Below are 16,346 nucleotides of genomic sequence, written 5' to 3'. Positions count from 1 at the left end.
ATTATTTGAAAATACCAGGAAATCCTTAATCTGACTTTGCTAGCTACTTAGATCCTCCGATGCCCCCTGTAGGGTATTTTTCTTCTCCTTCTTGCTTCACACACACAGCCCATCTTGTACATTCAAACATCCTCAAGCAGTCGCTGTTTCAAGGTGAGACCCACCTGCCACACCCGAGCCCCACTGGGCAAGGGCTTTTCCTGCTTTCCTGAAACGTGGGGCAGGTGCCACAGTGGAAAGTGGTGCTTAGAGGAGCCACTGAGTATCACTATTTTAGCCAAATGGGAAAGCCAGCCTACGCTCTAGTTTGTTTTGCCAGAATGACTGGAACGGGACTTGCCTGGTGCAGCTTCTGGCTGCAACTGACCTCTGTATCAGGTGGTGCTTCCACAAGATAGGAAGGAAACTCTCCACCCGTGTCTGATCAACCACAGCGGCATCCAGAGCACCCAGAAAGTTCCTGGCTTGACACAAATGGTGCAGAGGTGAGGACTGCATAAACAAGCCCATTTCACTCTGACATTTCACTAAGACAGCCACATCTACGGCCTTTGTCCCCATCCCCCCCCCTCCCAAATTGGGTTAGTTTTTAGTTTGTTTTATAGCTTTTGGTGCCATCTTGTGGTTACAACAAAGTTTGAGTCCGGTGGCACCTTTAACAAAGTTGAATTCTGTTTTGTTGGTCTTAAAAGGTGCCACCAGACTCAAACTTTGTTCTGTTGCTGCAGACCAACATGGCTATCCCACCTGAATCTATCTTGTGGTTACCATGGGTACATATCCTCCCCTCTCCTATGCTTGGTACCCACCCATGGATGCCAGTGCTCTGACATGCATGTAGCTTGTGTTGCAATGCTCATTCCCGGGGAGAATGCCTTTCCTGTTATAGAGAAGGGGGGGGACAGGAGACCACAGGCCACGATTGCACTCTGAAAAGCAGCCAAAACGAAGATTTCGGTCTTCAGCTGCTTTGTGACTCCAGCAAAGGACGGGAGGGAGACTGACCCTGCAAGGATGTTCTTAAGTCTGTACACAAGCACAAATATTCAGGATCACCGAACACAGATCAATTATGTCTTCTTTTCAAAGATGTCCTGCATAGGCACTCTCACTTTGCAAATTTAACACCCAGTGGTAGACCCTGGAAATTGTATCCTAAAAAAACAGTCTGTCCATCGTAGTGCATCGGGCAAGCTTCTAGAAGCCCTGGGTTGAAAGCCCCACTTTGACATGAAACTCAACGGGGGATCTTGGGGCAGTCCCACTTTCTCAGCCAAGCCTACCTCACACGGTTGTGGTGAAGATCGAATCAGAACCGTCGAATCAGGACCGTGCCTGACACCCTCCGTGGACGTAGAAATGAGCAAGAGTCCAGTAGCATCTTGAACACTGGCAAAATTTGTGGCAGGGGAGGAGCTTTCGTGAGTCACTGTTCACTTGTTCGCATACCTGAGCAGTGACTCACGGAAGCTCAAAAATTTGTTGGTCTTTAAGGTGTTTCCTCCTGCTACAGACAGACTGACAGGGCTACCCATCTTGATCTACCCTCCTTGGAGGAAGGGATAGGATTAAAAACTGCAATTGTGAGATAGAAGTAGTATTCCATGCAAGATGTCGGTCAGCCCAGCTTTATAGTCCTGGAGTCGACGTTTCCATTTCTGCAGCCATCCCATTACTTCCCAAGGGGGGTGCGAATGAAAAGGTTTGACCCAGAAGCCAAGAGCCAGCCTTCATTCCAGTCTTGTCTTGGGCCAGTTTCTGGCCTTGTGTTGCTTCTGGCTGCAACTGATCTCTGTATCAGGTGGTGCTTCCACAAGATAGGAAGGAAACTCTCTACCCACTGGTGAACCACCCGTGTCTGATCAACCACAGCGACATCCAGAGCACCCAGAAAGTTCCTGGCTTGACACAAATGGTGCAGAGGTGAGGACTGCATAAACAAGCCCATTGGTGCAGACCAGAGCATTCTCACGGCCCCACTGCAACAATGCAAGCTGGTACGTGAGCATGCAGACTCCAGTACGGAGATGCCAGTTCTTCCAAACGGGGCTTTCATGCAATCCCTGCCAGAGTTCACCAGGAGGGCCTTTATGGACCAAGCCTTATCTTCGGAACACTGACTCAGAAGAGGATGTCTGTGTTACCCCCGCCAGCTTAGATTTTAATTGCTGCCTTCAGCTTCTTGGGGAATTTAGATAAATGGCAGGCCTCAGCAAGACATGGGGTATGAGTGAGGATCTACTACCTACGTCTACGGGGATTTTTCCTTTTAAGAGAGCTCTCAGTAACCAGTCCAAGGGTAAAATATAGATTGTTTTATTAAATGGAAAATAAGGAAACTAATGTACAAGAAGCACACAAAACGCACGCACACATACAAGGTCTTTGGGAAACAAAGGGAGGAGCGGGAGAATAGTGGGGAGGGAGGCGATAGCTGCGGCCAGCAGGCGTCCCCCAAATAACTGTGCTGAGAAAAAAGTGCTGGGGAGGGGGAGCACCAGTTTTATATATGCAAGGGGGGAAAGGGTCATTTCCCTCTGAACACCCTAGAAGGGGATCTACGGCGAGGATTGCCAGGTCGCCCCCCACCACGGCCACCAGCGGGGAATGAGGGGGTCAGGTTGCCAGATCCAGCCTGGGAAACTCCTGGAGATTTGGGGGTGGAGCCCGGGGAGGACAGTGGAGTACAATGCTATAGGTAGGGAGGCCAGCCTCCAAGTGGGCCCTGGGGATCCCCTGGAATGACAGCTTATCACCAGACTGCAAAGATCAGTTCCCCTGGAGGAAAGGCTCTGGAGGGTGGACTCTGTGGCACTGTATCCCCTCTGAGGTCCCTGTCCTCCCCGGGCTCCACCCCCAAATCTCCAGGAGTTTCCCAGGCTGGATCTGGCAACCTGACCCCCTCATTCCCCGCTGGTGGCCGTGGTGGGGGACGACCTGGCAATCCTAGCCGTAGAGCCCACCCTGTCCCAAGCATCCATTTTCTCCAAGCCACCAGATCTTGGTAGTCTGGAGTTGAGGTGTACTTCCGGGCGATTCCCCAGGTCCCACCTGGAGGCTGGCATCCCTACTAGGACCTGGTGAACTGTCATCTAGACCTTACTGCTGTCCTGGGGTGTCCAACTTCAGGTTGGGGAGTTCCTGGAGATTTGGGGGTGGAGTCCGGGGAGGGGGGGTTATGAAAGGGAGGGACCTCGGCAGGGTAGAATGCCATAGAGCTCGCCCTCCAGGGTAGCCATTTTCTCCAGCGGAACTGAGCTCTGTCTTCTGAAATTCGGTTGCATTTCCAGGCGATCTCCGGGCCCAACCTGGGGGGTGGCAACCCTATGCTGTCCTGAAGGGGCAAACACCCACCCCCAGCCTCCAGCTATTGTGCGGATCCCTGCTCCAGAGAGGACTTTCGCCAGCTCCACACGGAGCTGGTCACCCAATGCAGACGGCAGCTTTCTGCCTGGATGGATCCCTGGGGTAGCGACAGGTGTGTTAATATGTGAATGGGGACATTTGCCCTTTGAGCAGCCAAGAAGACCTTCCGAGAAGTCCTGAATTCAGTGTTCCCTCTAAGCTGAGTTAGTGTGAGCTAGCTCACAGTTTTCCAACCTCCAGCTCACAGATTTTTGTCTTTGCTCAGGAAGGATGGCTCCAGAGCCAACTAATTTATGCAGTAGCCAAATCGCTCGCTCACAAATTTCATGCCAGTAGCTCACAGAGTAGAATTTTTGCTCACAAGACCCCACAGCTTAGAGGGAACATTGGCTCCTGATGCGTTGACATTCGCTGCCTCATCTTCCCGATCCCCAGGAACTTGCACTTGGTTAAAGCTGATGGCCACAGTCCCTGAACAGACCGAAGTAGTAACAAAAAAACTGTGCAGGAGTTTGCGCTAATAAATTTGAAATACTAATCAAAAAGATTTCATACAAAAGAGTGTACAATATTTGCATAACATATCAAATGCAAGTGAAGAGGGCGGGCGGGGTATAAATATAAAAAATAAAATAAAATAAAAATCTCTGGAATGTTCTGCCGTTCCGACACAAGTCTTCTTCTGAACAATGATGTATACACGTGGTGTCTCTCTGTTTCATTTCAACTGGTTCATCATCAACAATTTCGTGGATCTCTCAGGATTGTCTAATACATTGTAGAAACAGTTTCTAGAAAAGCCTGTCCATGGGCGAATAAAGTTGAATTGCCCATGGAGGGAGCATAGGAACCCCAATCTGTGATCTCTGCTTTCCTCTCTCCCTTACTAGCCCCTCCGGCGTCTGTTTTAGGAGGTCAGTTTGGTACCCGATGCGGGAGAGTCAAATCCAGCCCAGAAGAAGAGGAGAGGCATCAGCCAATCCCCATTCCTTATGGCTCCAGAGCAAACGAATTGATGCAGCACAGCCGAATCGCTCGCTCACAACTTTCATGCCAGCAGCTCGCAAAGTAGAAGTTTTGCTCACAGGACTCCACACCTTGGAGGAGACACAGCAACCCCAATCTGTGATCTCTGCTTTCTTTCTGACCAGCAGTTAACTTTCCTCTCTCCCTCATTAGCCCCTCCGGCGTCTGTTTTAGGAAGTCGGTTTCGTACCCCGCTGCAGGAGAGTAACATCCAGCCCCGAAGAAGGGGAGAGGCATCAGCCAATCCCCATTCCTTCCAGCCTCCCACTGTCTTTGAAACCCTGTTTCCCAGCCTCTGTGCCAGCCCCTTATCTCCAGGAGGGGATTGCGTGGGGAGCTCTGATCTCAGAATTGCGGCCCTCTGGGGGCCGTGGCTCGATGGGCTAGATAAAAATGCCCCCCCCCCAATTCCTCCTTTGAAGGCTCCGACCGAAGGGTGTGGGAAAAGGGGAGGGAGAGATGTTGCTGGACGATACCGCCCCCACCAACAGCGCTGCAGGAAGGGACCAAAAACCCCTATTGGGATATTTGGCTAATATAGCAGAGCTCTGCCCAGTCACAGAAGCGTAATACTGAGGGCAGCAAATAAACCTCCCGAGGAAGTATATCGCAAAAAAGGTAAACTTACATTGATTCGAGTCGATCCAGTTCACATTCAGGTTGCAGTCGAAAGGAGGGAAAGACGCCTTTGCCAAAGAGGACTTTCCCTATCACAATGGCCGGCTTGTGAGGCGTCACGCGTGTGGGAGCATGAAGGCATTGTCTGTACAGGAGAGACCGGCAGGGACATGTGTCTTCATGGAAGGCCATGTTGAGGGAGGGAGAGGACAAAGGGAGAGAGAAGGCAGCTCCCAGGTTAAGACAAAGGTCCTTTCGGCATTGGCCTGCCACTCTGGATTTTCTCAAGTGTTCAAGTTTGAGGCAATTTAAGTCCACGGCAAAAAGAAATACCAGTGCCATCAGGAGGTCCACCAGTGGGGCCAGGACATTAGAAGCCCTCCCACTGTTGACCCCCCCAAGCACCAAGATGACAGAGCATCACTTGCCCCAGAGTCCCTATCTATACCTTGTGGCTAATAGCCACTGATGGACCTCTGCTCCATATGCTTATCTAATTCCCTTTTGAAGCCGTCCATGCTTGTAGCCGCCACCACCTCCTGTGGCAGTGAATTCCACGTGTTAATCACTCTTTGGGTGAAGAAGTACTTCCTTTTATCCGTTCTAACCCGACCGCTCAGCAGTTTCATGGAGTGCCCACGAGTTCTTGTATTGTGAGAAAGGGAGAAAAGTACCTCTTTCTCTACCTGCTCTTTCCCATGCATAATCTTGTAAACCTCGATCATGTCACCCCTCAGTCGTCGTTTCTCCAAGCTAAAGAGCCCTAAGCGCCTTAACCTTTCCTCATAGGGAAAGTGTTCCAACCCTTTGATCATTCGAGTTGCCCTTTTCTGCACTTTTCCCAATGCTATGATATCCTTTTTGAGGTGTGGTGACCAGAACTGTACACAGTACTCCAAATATGTAATGCAATGCAGGGGGGTGGGGTGGGGTGGAAACCAGAATAAAAAGAAGGTTGAATTCGATTTTAGTGCAAAATTGTTCGGAAGTCACCGCAATGAACATGGATTAAAAGGAGAGTGCAGTAAGGGCCGAGGAGAGGCATCCCGTTCAAGGAGACCACCGGGGTCATTTCCTGCAGGAGCGCACAGGAGCGGGACTCTGGCAGTAAAGAGCCCAGGGGGCGGGCACATGCAACAAGCCCCACCCCCTGCTTCCAGCAGCCCTCAGTCAGCGCAAGAAGCAGCCAGGTAAGCTGCAGAGCCCCCCACCCCCAGCCCAAAACAGTCCAGTGGCACCTTTAAGACCAAGTTCTATTCAGGTACAAGCTCTCCCTCCTCTGCGAGGACAGATCAGCACGTCATCCCCCCCCCCAATAGCTAGCCATCCAAAACAGTCCAGTGGAGCCTGAGCGGTGGGTGTTGCCTTCTGGCACACTTCCGGTGGTGTCAGGGGGCGTGGCCTATGCAAATAAGTTATGCTAATGAGTTATGCTAATGAGCTCCTGCACCTCTTTTTCCACGAAATGACCCCTGGAGATAACCCCTAGACACCATGTAGTGTGGTGTAGCGATGTAGTGCCCCCTCACACTAATGTCCAGGCATGCTGAGTTGCTCAGCCCAAGAAACCAGCCATTAAGGAATCTTCTGGATTCTTACCAGCTAAGCTTGGGGGGGGGGGGGGATAAGGTTGTGAGCAACAGGATGGGCACATACCGAGAAGCAAGAGCCCCTCGCTTTTTCAAGAAGGAGGAAGAATATGTCCGACTCAGGGTGTCTCTGCCTCAGCCACATAGCACTCTCCTCTCCTGAAGAATTCCTTCTTTTTCACTCTTGCTGGCCCTCACTCTTGCTGGCACCGCTCACAGAGTGGCCATGTTGTCAGTCCCCGCTCCCCCCTCATCTTCATTATTTAACCCCCTCCGCCTTTCCTCACCAACCCTCCCTTGAATTAAGATGACACGGAAGTACCGGTAACCAGTGTTCCCTCTAAGCTGAGTTAGTGTGAGCTAGCTCACAGTTTTTTCGCCTCCGGCTCAGGAAGGGAGGGGCTCCAGAGCAAACGAATTTAGGCAGCAGCCAAATCGCTCGCTCACAACTTTCATGCCGGTCGCTCACAAAGTAGAATTTTTGCTCACAAGACTCCACAGCTTAGAGGGAACATTGCCGGTAGCCAGTTGTCTGGGTGGGGCAAAGGGGTCCAAAAGCCCCGGGGCACCACAAGGCTGAGGGTTTGGGGAGGGGAGGGTCCTCAGCAGGGTACGAGGCCATAGACTCCACTCTCCAAAGCAGCCATTTTATCCAGAGGAACTGATCTCTGTAGTGTGGAGATCAATTGTAATTCCAGGAGATCTTCAGGCCTTGCCTGGAGTTTGGGGGATTAAAAATCCCTCAAATAATAGAAACAGTACCCATAGCTTTAAGAAAAGACTGCCCACTGAGCTCTTAGTAGCCCTTTTGAAGGTTGCTAGGCAACAAGAATGGTATTGCTGAGCCTTCCAAGCATTTTTTTTCTTTAGAGCAAATCCACGGATGGGGCGTGGGTGGTCTCAGACAAAACAGCCTTGAAACAGTCTTGTCCCCCTCCCCTGTCTTGTACCTGGATAGGGGAGGACTTCTGGGGACAGGTCTGGTGGCAGCAACCACTGTATTAGCCGCCAATGCCCACTGATCCTCTGTCAGCCAGCAAGAGAAAAATTAAATAATTACTGTTGGTCCAATGGTGTTATGTGTTTAGCATACAGCTTCCAACGATTCCTAGAGAGGCATGACATCACTTCCAGGTTTCACCATACAGTTTCTGGCTCTTCCTAGAGGGGCATGACGTTGTTTCCAGGTTTTTCCCAGATGTAATGTAACACCATTGGGCTGACAGACACACCCACCCCATCCCCCCAACTCCAACCCAGGGTTACCAGACCCCCAGTGGACACAGGAGTTCCCCACCACCAGGCCCCACCCCCTGCCGCCAACCAGCTGGCCAGCAGGGGGACTTACTGGGAGAGTCAGGAAGCCCAGATGTCATGGCCAGCAATGTGACAACATCACTTCTGGAGCACGCAGGAAGTGACATCATCACACTAGTGACAGCCAGGCAAAACTCTTTTTTTTAACCATAGAGGTTTTGCCCAAATACCAGAACATCGCCGCAACATTGCAGAGTGACGATGTCACTTCCTGTATGTACTGGAAGTGACGCCGCCATGTTGCCTGGGCCTTCCTCTCTCTCCTGGTAAGTTCCCCCCAGCTCGGGTTGTCAGGTCCGTTGGAAATGCCGGCAGGGGGATGGGGGGGATGTTCAGGGAGCCAGAAGCATTGTCGCATGTAGTGACGTTGCGCAACATGCCTACGTCACCTGGACATGATGTACGCACATGGGGGGGGACTCTCTGGTTTTTGGGCAAAACTCTATGGTGAAATCAGCCTCAAACCGTAGAGTTTTGCCCCCAAACCCAGAGTGTCACCCCCGACGTGCCTATGTCACTTCTGGGCAACGCTGGCACATCACATTTATTTCTAATGATGTTGCTGGTTGGGGAGGGGGGATTTCCTGGCGGCGGGCAGGAGCCCACAAAACCAGGGGATCCCCTACTACCTAGCCCCTGCTGGTTGCCAGGAGGGACCTGCCAACCCTACTCCAACCACTTGCCAGCCACTATCTCGCAGCCCTAGGGCACAACTGAGCTTGGCGCAGCCCCAGTCGCCATGGCGCAGCTGGGTCCACCCAAGACAGCCATGGCACAGCTGGGTCCAGCCCCCGAACAAAGGGGGAAGGGGGATACATGGAAAATGAGATGTCCCCCAGTTGTTCATATATAATATTAGTTTGGGTGTATCATTTGGAATGTTGCCTCTGGAGCCGAAGTATCACAGCCCTTACCCAATAAAAGAAAATTCCCCCTTGAGACTTCTTTAAAACGATGTGCTTTAATTACATACAATACGTCAGAAGGCACTTGAGAAACCTACCAACCCAGGAGGAAAACCCTTGAGCCCGAGCAGTAGGGTCACAGCTGAGACGGACAGGAGCAAGAGCTCGCCTGCCCTGACCACTGCTGCAATTGCAACGTCGTGTCTATTTTCAGCTTCAAATGGCATTTTCGCCCAAAGTGGCGGGGCATCGACGGAAGCTCAGCAGCGAAATTTACAAAGCCGGTGAAGAGATCCCAGCGTAGGGAGTAGACAACACCTATTCCCCACCCCACCCCCATTACGGGGTGCTTCAGCGATGGAGATTAAGGCCTTGGCTCAAGGGGAAACTGCTGGAAATCCATGAGGAGGTGAAGGTGGGACTGGGGCCCAATCTGTATCTCGCATTTGCACTGCTGTCTTACCAAACCCACGCTGGAAAAACAGAAATCCCCCTCTGCATTGCCTGCCACTTCCACTTTGATGGATTGTCGGGTTTTGTGGCAGCGTCCAGACTGCGCGCTGCTCTCACTTCCGTTGATCTCTCGGTTTTATGGTAGCCGTCTGCATAGATTTATGGCCCTTTTATGGCCGTTCAGGGGTGACTCTGCAGTCAGTACCGCGGCGTTGGCCCGGGGGAATTTGAATGTGGTTTTGAGCCGCATCTTTTCCTGTTCCAGTGTGGGTTTGGTACAACAACCAAGCTAGATGCGCATTGGGCCCCATTCGAGGTGGATGCTCTCATGATGGAACGCCAAACCCTTGAGGGTGGGGAATTGACCTTTTTTAAAAATCCACAGTAGGATGGGATGAGTAGAAAAAGAGTTGGCTAGAACAGGTTTGGGAAGAAGTGCTGGATTCGAATCCAGTCGCACCTTCGAGACCAACAAGATTTTCAGGGTATGAGCTCCTGAGAGTCAAAGGTTCCTGGGGGTGTCTGACTCTCAAAAGCCCACACCTTGAAACGCTTGCTGGTCTCTAAGGTGTGGCTGGACTAGGGCTGCCTGGTCTGATGACTGGGCCGGCAGGGGAGGGTGAGGGACTTTCCGGGAGTGGGGGCAGAGTGCCGTGACATGCTGACCTCACATGACGCTCTGGTTTTGGGGCAAATCTCTATGGTAAAACCGCTCCCGACCCAGAGTTTTGCCCAAAAACCAGAACGTCGCTGCGGGAAGTCGCCGATCTGATGATGTCACTTCCGATCGACCATTTCCGCAGTAGTGATATTCCCCGCATTGATGTTTTTAACTGTGCGTTATGTGAAATATTCCACAGCATATTTCCCCCCACCAGGCGCAAACCTGAAGTTTTCTCCGTCTTGCACTGCGTTTTTGGAACTCGGTAAAACTGGGGATTCTGAAAAGGCGGGGTAAACTTCGGGTTTGCGCTTGGTGAGGAAATATCTACTGCGCAAAACTTCACATAATGTGAAAATTTTAAAACATCAACACGGGGGATTGTACTACTGCGGGAATTGCCTCTGCCGTCAGCACATTGCATTTGGGGGTGGGATTTTCCCCCACTGGCCAACCGGCCAGTGGCAGGCAGGAGCCCCCAAAACGGGGATCCCCGCCCCCAATTTGGGAATGGCATCCCTAGACTGGACTCCAATCTAGCACTTCTATGGAAGATCAACACGGCCACCTTCTGAAACAATCTTTTGGAAGTCATTGAAAAGAGCAGCTGTGTTGGTCTGCAGTACAACAGTTAGACTCGAGCTCAGTAGCACTTTTTTGGTCCTTTCCACACTAGACCTTAAATCCTTGTTCAACCCTGTCCCCGAACTTACATTCTGCACTACACTCGAGTTCACCCCTGTAATTATCTCGGGGTATTTTTTGTTTCCAGATTACATTGAGGTCACCCCAGTTTCACCCCACACTTGTGCCGGGATAAATGCTGTTATATGAACTCTGATAAAACCAGGGATGAGATTCAAGTGCGGAAAGGACCAGAGACCAACAAGAGTTTTGGGATACGCGCTTTTGAGAGTCAACACCCCTCAGTCAGACAGAGAGAAGTTACGTCTTGATCTACCAGCAAACTGCTGGTCATTTCCTGGTGGGCAACCGACTGCTGGGATTCTTGCAAAGAATGCTGGAGTCGGACTGATCAACCAAGACTATTTGTATGGTCTTTACGTCTTCGTGCAGTCTGTGCATGAAAGCGTAACATGCCCTGGCTCCATCTTAAGGACAATAGTAAAGGTAAAGGTTTCCCTTGCTTGAAAGCTAGTTGAATCCAACTCTAGGGTGCGGTGCTGATCTCCGTTTCCAAGCCGAAGAGCCAGCGCTGTCTGAAGACGTTTCCATGGTCATATGGCCAGCATGACTAAATGCCAAGGCGCACGGACCGCTGTTACCTTCCCAAAGTTGCCCACAGGCTCAAAAGGGTTGGGGACCCCCTGCTATAGAACATGTACCTATAGTCCTGGCGGGCAGCTAGTTTCTAACAGAGGCCATATTTTGAGCTAAGCTAGGGCTAGCACCATTGGCTTTGACATCGGATTCTACCACTTGTATCAACTAGTGATGAAAGGGGTGGGCAGTGGAAAAGCATCGTGGGATTGCTCCACCAAAGCCTCCGCTGATGCTCACCCTGGAACGGGGAAGGATATTCAGCAAAACATTAAGAAGAACTTCCTGACAGAGCGGTTCCTCAGTGGAACAGGCTTCCTCAGGAGGTGGCGGACTCTCCTTCTCGGGAGGTTTTCAAGCAGAGGCCATCTGACAGCAATGCTGCTTCTGTGAACTTGGGCAGATCACGAGAGGGAGGGTGGGAAGGGTTGCCTCAGTGCTTAGTTCTTGTGGCCCTTATTTACATGACCAGGGAAATGCTGATCGCCACTTTAAAGCAATTGTTCTCCAGGTCGGTTTGGCCCGGGGATCCTGGAGGATTTTTTGCCATCTTCTGGGCATGGGACAGGGGCCACTGGGGGTGTGGAGGGGGAGGTATTTGTGAATTTCCTGCATTGTGCAGGGGGTTGGACTAGATGACCGTGGCGGTCCCTTCCAACGCTATGATTCTAGGGTCAAAGAACCCTCTCTCTGTGTTTCTTAGTTTCTGCGGGTGAATGTAGCTGACACATATAATGGGGAGGAAACAACTCAATAACTATTAGAGAAGCTGGATGGGCAGTCTCTGGTGGCACAATTGACTGTACATGATGATGGTAGGGTTGCCAACCTCCAGGTAGTGGCTGGAGATCTCACGCTATAACAACTGATCTCTAGCCAAGAATGATCAGTTCACCTGGAGAAATTGGCCGCTTTGGAAGGTGGACTCCGTGGCATTATACCCCACTGAAGTCCCTCCCCTTCGCCAAGCCCCACCCTCTTCAGGCTCCACCCCCCAAACTTGCAGGTGTTTCCCAACCTGGAGCTGGCAACCCTAGACGGAGAGGACAGAGAGATATCTGAGAAAGGACTCGGGATGGGGCAACGTATGAACGAAAAGTCATGGGCCAGTTGACCAAAAAGGGCCCACAGTCTGTTCGTGGGGTTATTGGAACTGCGGTTTGCCAGAAGCACAAACTGGAGTTTGCTCGGATTGGACGGCAGTAATGCAAAATGAAGATTTCTGCTCGGGCCAGGTCTGTTCGCCAGTCTGAAGCGACTGAAAATGCTTCTGGTTAGCCTGCTGAGAGCACGCAGTCCTTCCTGGGGGTGCTGCAGAAGCGTCAAGACACGGCAGAAGATAGGTCTTCGGTTGAACCTTAGGAGAGACCTCCTAACTATAGGAGTGGTTTGTCAGTGCAACTGATATGTTATTGACCTGCTCTTTCTCGCTGGAGGTCTTCGAGAAGAACCTGGAGAGCCGCCTGTCAGGGGTGCTCTAGCTTTAGATTTGCTGCAGTGGGCAAGAGGGCCTCGAAGGCCCTGTCCACCCCTAGAGCAGTGTTCCCTCTAAGCTGAGTTAGTGTGAGCCAGCTCACAGTTTTTTAGCCTCCGGCTCACACATTTTTGTCTCCGCTCGAGAAGGAGGGCTCCAGAGCAAACTAACTGATGGAGCAGCCAAATCGCTCACTCACAGCTTTAATGCCCGTAGCTCACAAAGTAGAATTTTTGCTCACAAGACTCCACAGCTTAGAGGGAGCATTGCCCTAGAGCCCGAAGAGTTCTCATGGGAACGGACACATGGCTCTAAGAACAGACACTGCTGATTCTGTGAACTTAGGCAGACCACAAGAAGGGAAGGGTTGCTTCACTGCTTAGTTCTTGTGGCCCTTTCTTACACGCCCCAGGGAAATGCTGATCGCCACTTTAGGGTCAGGAAGCAATTTTTCTCCAGGCCAGTTTGGCTAGGGATCCTGGAGGATTTGGGGTTTTTTTTGCCCTCGTCTGGTCATGGAACAGGGGTCACTGGGGATGTGTGTGGGGGGGAGGTATTTGTGAATTTCCCGCATTGTGCAGAGGGTTGGACTGGATGACCCTGGAGGTCCCTTCCAACTCTATGATTCTGTGTGGGGCCGGAAGTATACAGATGGGCTGTAAAGAGTAAATTCTAGCAGAATGGGCCAAAAGGGGAACATTTGAAGCGGGATAGATGGATTGCTTGTTTCAGTCCATGCAGCAGTTCAGGGGGTGGTGGTGGCAAAGCTGTTCCTGGACCGTACCACTTCCTACAACAGAGCTCTAATCCTCCAGCCCATAGCCAACTAAACCTCCAGCCTACCCTTTCTCTGACACGCTCGCTTTATACGGGCAGGGATTCCGTCCTTCCACGGGGAAGCATCCAGCCAGGGGACCTCTCCCCTCGTCCACCAGCAGAAGCGGTTCGGTCCAGGTACAGTTTTACCACCCCGTTTCCTGATCGCGAGAAAGTCTCTGTCTTCTCTGATGAGCGGAGGGGACCCGGACCACGCCCAGTTCGGATGCCGGCTCCCACGGCAAAATCCTCCCGCCTTAATGACGATGGCCCAGAGTCATTCTACACAGACGTATGAGGTTAGAGGAGGCTTTACACCAGTGCAGAGATGACCCCGGGGGAGCTGTGCGGGGCAGGAGAAGGCTGGGGAGGAAAGCCAGAGGGAGGCCCTAGGCGATGCGGATTGGGTCCAAAAGGGTGTAGATGTCCTGACAGCATCATGGGGTTGAAGGCATAGAGGGCAGCGGCTTCATCTCCCATCAGGGGAGGCGGCAGGAGCTCTAAGGAGGGGGTCAAGGCCATCGCCACGTCCCCAGAATTTGCCTTGCGCTTCTTGGACTTGGCCGAGGAGACCTTACGATTCCGCGTCTGGATGCCGTCCTTGCGCATCGCCAGGGGACGATTCACCTGGAGGATACAAAGGGGAAGGCATGAGTGACTGGGAAGCTGGTGTCGGAGAGAGGCCGAGAGCCACGAAGATTGGGTCAGAACCAGGGGTCATTTCGTAGAAAAAGAGGTGCAGGCGCTCATTAGCATAACTTATTTGCACCCTGACATCACCGGAAGTGTGTCAGAAGGCAACACCCACCGCTCGGGCTCCACTGGACTGTTTTGGATTGCTAGCTATTTGGGGGGGTGGGGGGAACGTGCAGATCAGTCCTCGCAGAGGAGGGAGAGCTTGTACCTGAATAAAACTTGGTCTTAAAGGTACCACTGGACTGTTTTGGACGGGGGTGGGGGGCTCTGCAACTTACCTGGCTGCTTCTTGCGCTGACTGAGGTCTGCTGGGAGCAGGGGGTGGGGCTTGTTGCATGTGCCCGCCCTCTGGGCTCTTTACTGCCGGAGCTCCGCTCCTGTGCGCTCCTGCAGGAAATGACCCCTGGTCAGAACCGATGCTCCATCAAAGCTGTGGAGTCTTGTGATCAAAAATTCTACTTGGTGAGCGACTGGCCTTAAAGCTGTGAGCGAGCGATTTGGCTCCTGCATAAATTAGTTGCCCTGGAGCCATCCTTCCTGAGCGGAGACAAAAATTTGTGAGCCGGAGGCTAAAAAACTGAGAGCTGGCTCACACTAACTCAGCTTGGAGGGAACACGGGTCAGAGCTGAATTCGAGACTAAGTAGAGAGCCTTTTGTAATGACTACAGACAAACTACATAGATTGGATAAAGCTGTTAGAGGAGCGATAAAGAAATCTGAATTGATTAATACTCAAAACCGTATGATTATATTATTGTAGCTATGTATTCATTAGTCTTTTATAGTTACGTATTTACTAGTTATTACATGATAGTATTAACAACCTTGTATAAAGAAAAATGTTTTCTTACTTCTTTCTTGCATTTCTCGATTATATGTTTTTCTACCTAGCCCTATAAATAGGAAATAATGGAAATATACATGGAAATATATTATGCTGAAGTCCTGATTATTTTATCATATTTTGATATACTGTGATATTCTTTGCTATGTTACTTTTTTATGTTTTATATTTTTATATTATGCAATGCCCTTAGAATGTGTTTAACAAATGATGTTTTATGCTTCTCACTTTTCCCTTTTCTTTCTGTAAGGTAAAGGTAAAGGTTTCCCTTGCTCAAAAACCAGTTGAATCTAACTCTAAGGGGCAGTGCTCATCTTCGTTTCCAAGCCGAAGAGCCAGCGCTGTCTGAAGGCATTTCTGTGGTCATGTGCAGGGCCGGCTCACTCACTAGGCAAACTAGGCGATCGCCTAGAGCGGGACGGCCCTTAGGGGCACCAAACTGCACCCGGCCCCGTACTCTGGGAGTTTCTTGATTATTTGAGTTTTTCATTCTTCCTAAAATGCATTTATTTTTAAAATTGGTGGGCGCATGGGGGGGGGGGAAGGGATCCTCACCTAGGGTGCAAAATAAGCTGGAGCCGGCCCTGGTCATGTGGCTGGCATGACTAAATGCTCAGGTGCACAGAACGCTGTTTCCTTCCCACCGAAGCGGTACCTATTTATCTACTTGCAATTCCTTGCTTTCGAACTGCTAGGTTGGCAGGAGCTGGGGCCAGAGACAGGAGCTCACTCTGTTGCGCGGCACACGGGTAAACCTTTTCTTTCTTTCTGTAACCCCTCTTAAATGGTAAAATAAAAAATGTATTTTAAAAAAGAAGAGTGGGTCAGAAGAGTGGAATCATGGCCAGCCCATGCAGCAAAGTATCGATTACAGCAATGCATGGCCCAGGACCTCTGGTTTCCAACTGAAAGCCATGATTTGCAGAACATTGCAGAGAGAGGAACAAGACTCCAGCAGCACCTTAAAGCCGAACAGAATTTGTGGCAGGGGAGGAGCTTTCGTGAATCACCGATCACTTCTTCAGATACCAGTGACTCACGAAAGCTCCTCCCAGGGGTCATTTCCTGCAGGAGTGCACAGGAGCAGAGCTCCAGCAGTAAAGAGCCCAGGGGGCGGGCACATGCACCAAGCCCCGCCCCCTGCTCCCAGCAGCTCTCAGTCAGAGCAAGAAGCAGCCAGGTAAGTTGCAGAGCTCCCCCCGGCCCCCCAGTCCAAAACAGTCCAGTGGCACCTTTAAGACCAAGTTTTATTCAGGTGCAAGCTCTCCCTCCTCTGTGAGGACAGATCTGCATGTTCCC

General features: G+C 51.2%; 1 protein-coding gene across 1 annotated transcript in view; it reads right to left on the bottom strand.

The window, feature by feature from the left end:
- Nucleotides 1–13,818: 13,818 nt before the first annotated feature.
- GATA1 (GATA binding protein 1 (globin transcription factor 1)) overlaps nt 13,819–16,346 on the bottom strand; it is a 14,640-nt gene continuing 12,112 nt past the window's right edge. Inside the window, exon 4 of the mRNA XM_015418113.1 lies at nt 13,819–14,133. Coding sequence (XP_015273599.1) covers nt 13,819–14,133 — 315 coding nt within the window. The remainder of the gene's footprint in view (nt 14,134–16,346) is intronic.

The sequence above is a fragment of the Gekko japonicus genome, unplaced genomic scaffold (assembly GCF_001447785.1).
Source record: "Gekko japonicus isolate JY-2015 unplaced genomic scaffold, Gekko_japonicus_V1.1 scaffold1548, whole genome shotgun sequence".
Classification (NCBI taxonomy): Eukaryota; Metazoa; Chordata; class Lepidosauria; order Squamata; family Gekkonidae; genus Gekko; species Gekko japonicus.
This window is presented reverse-complemented; position numbering and strand designations above follow the sequence as displayed.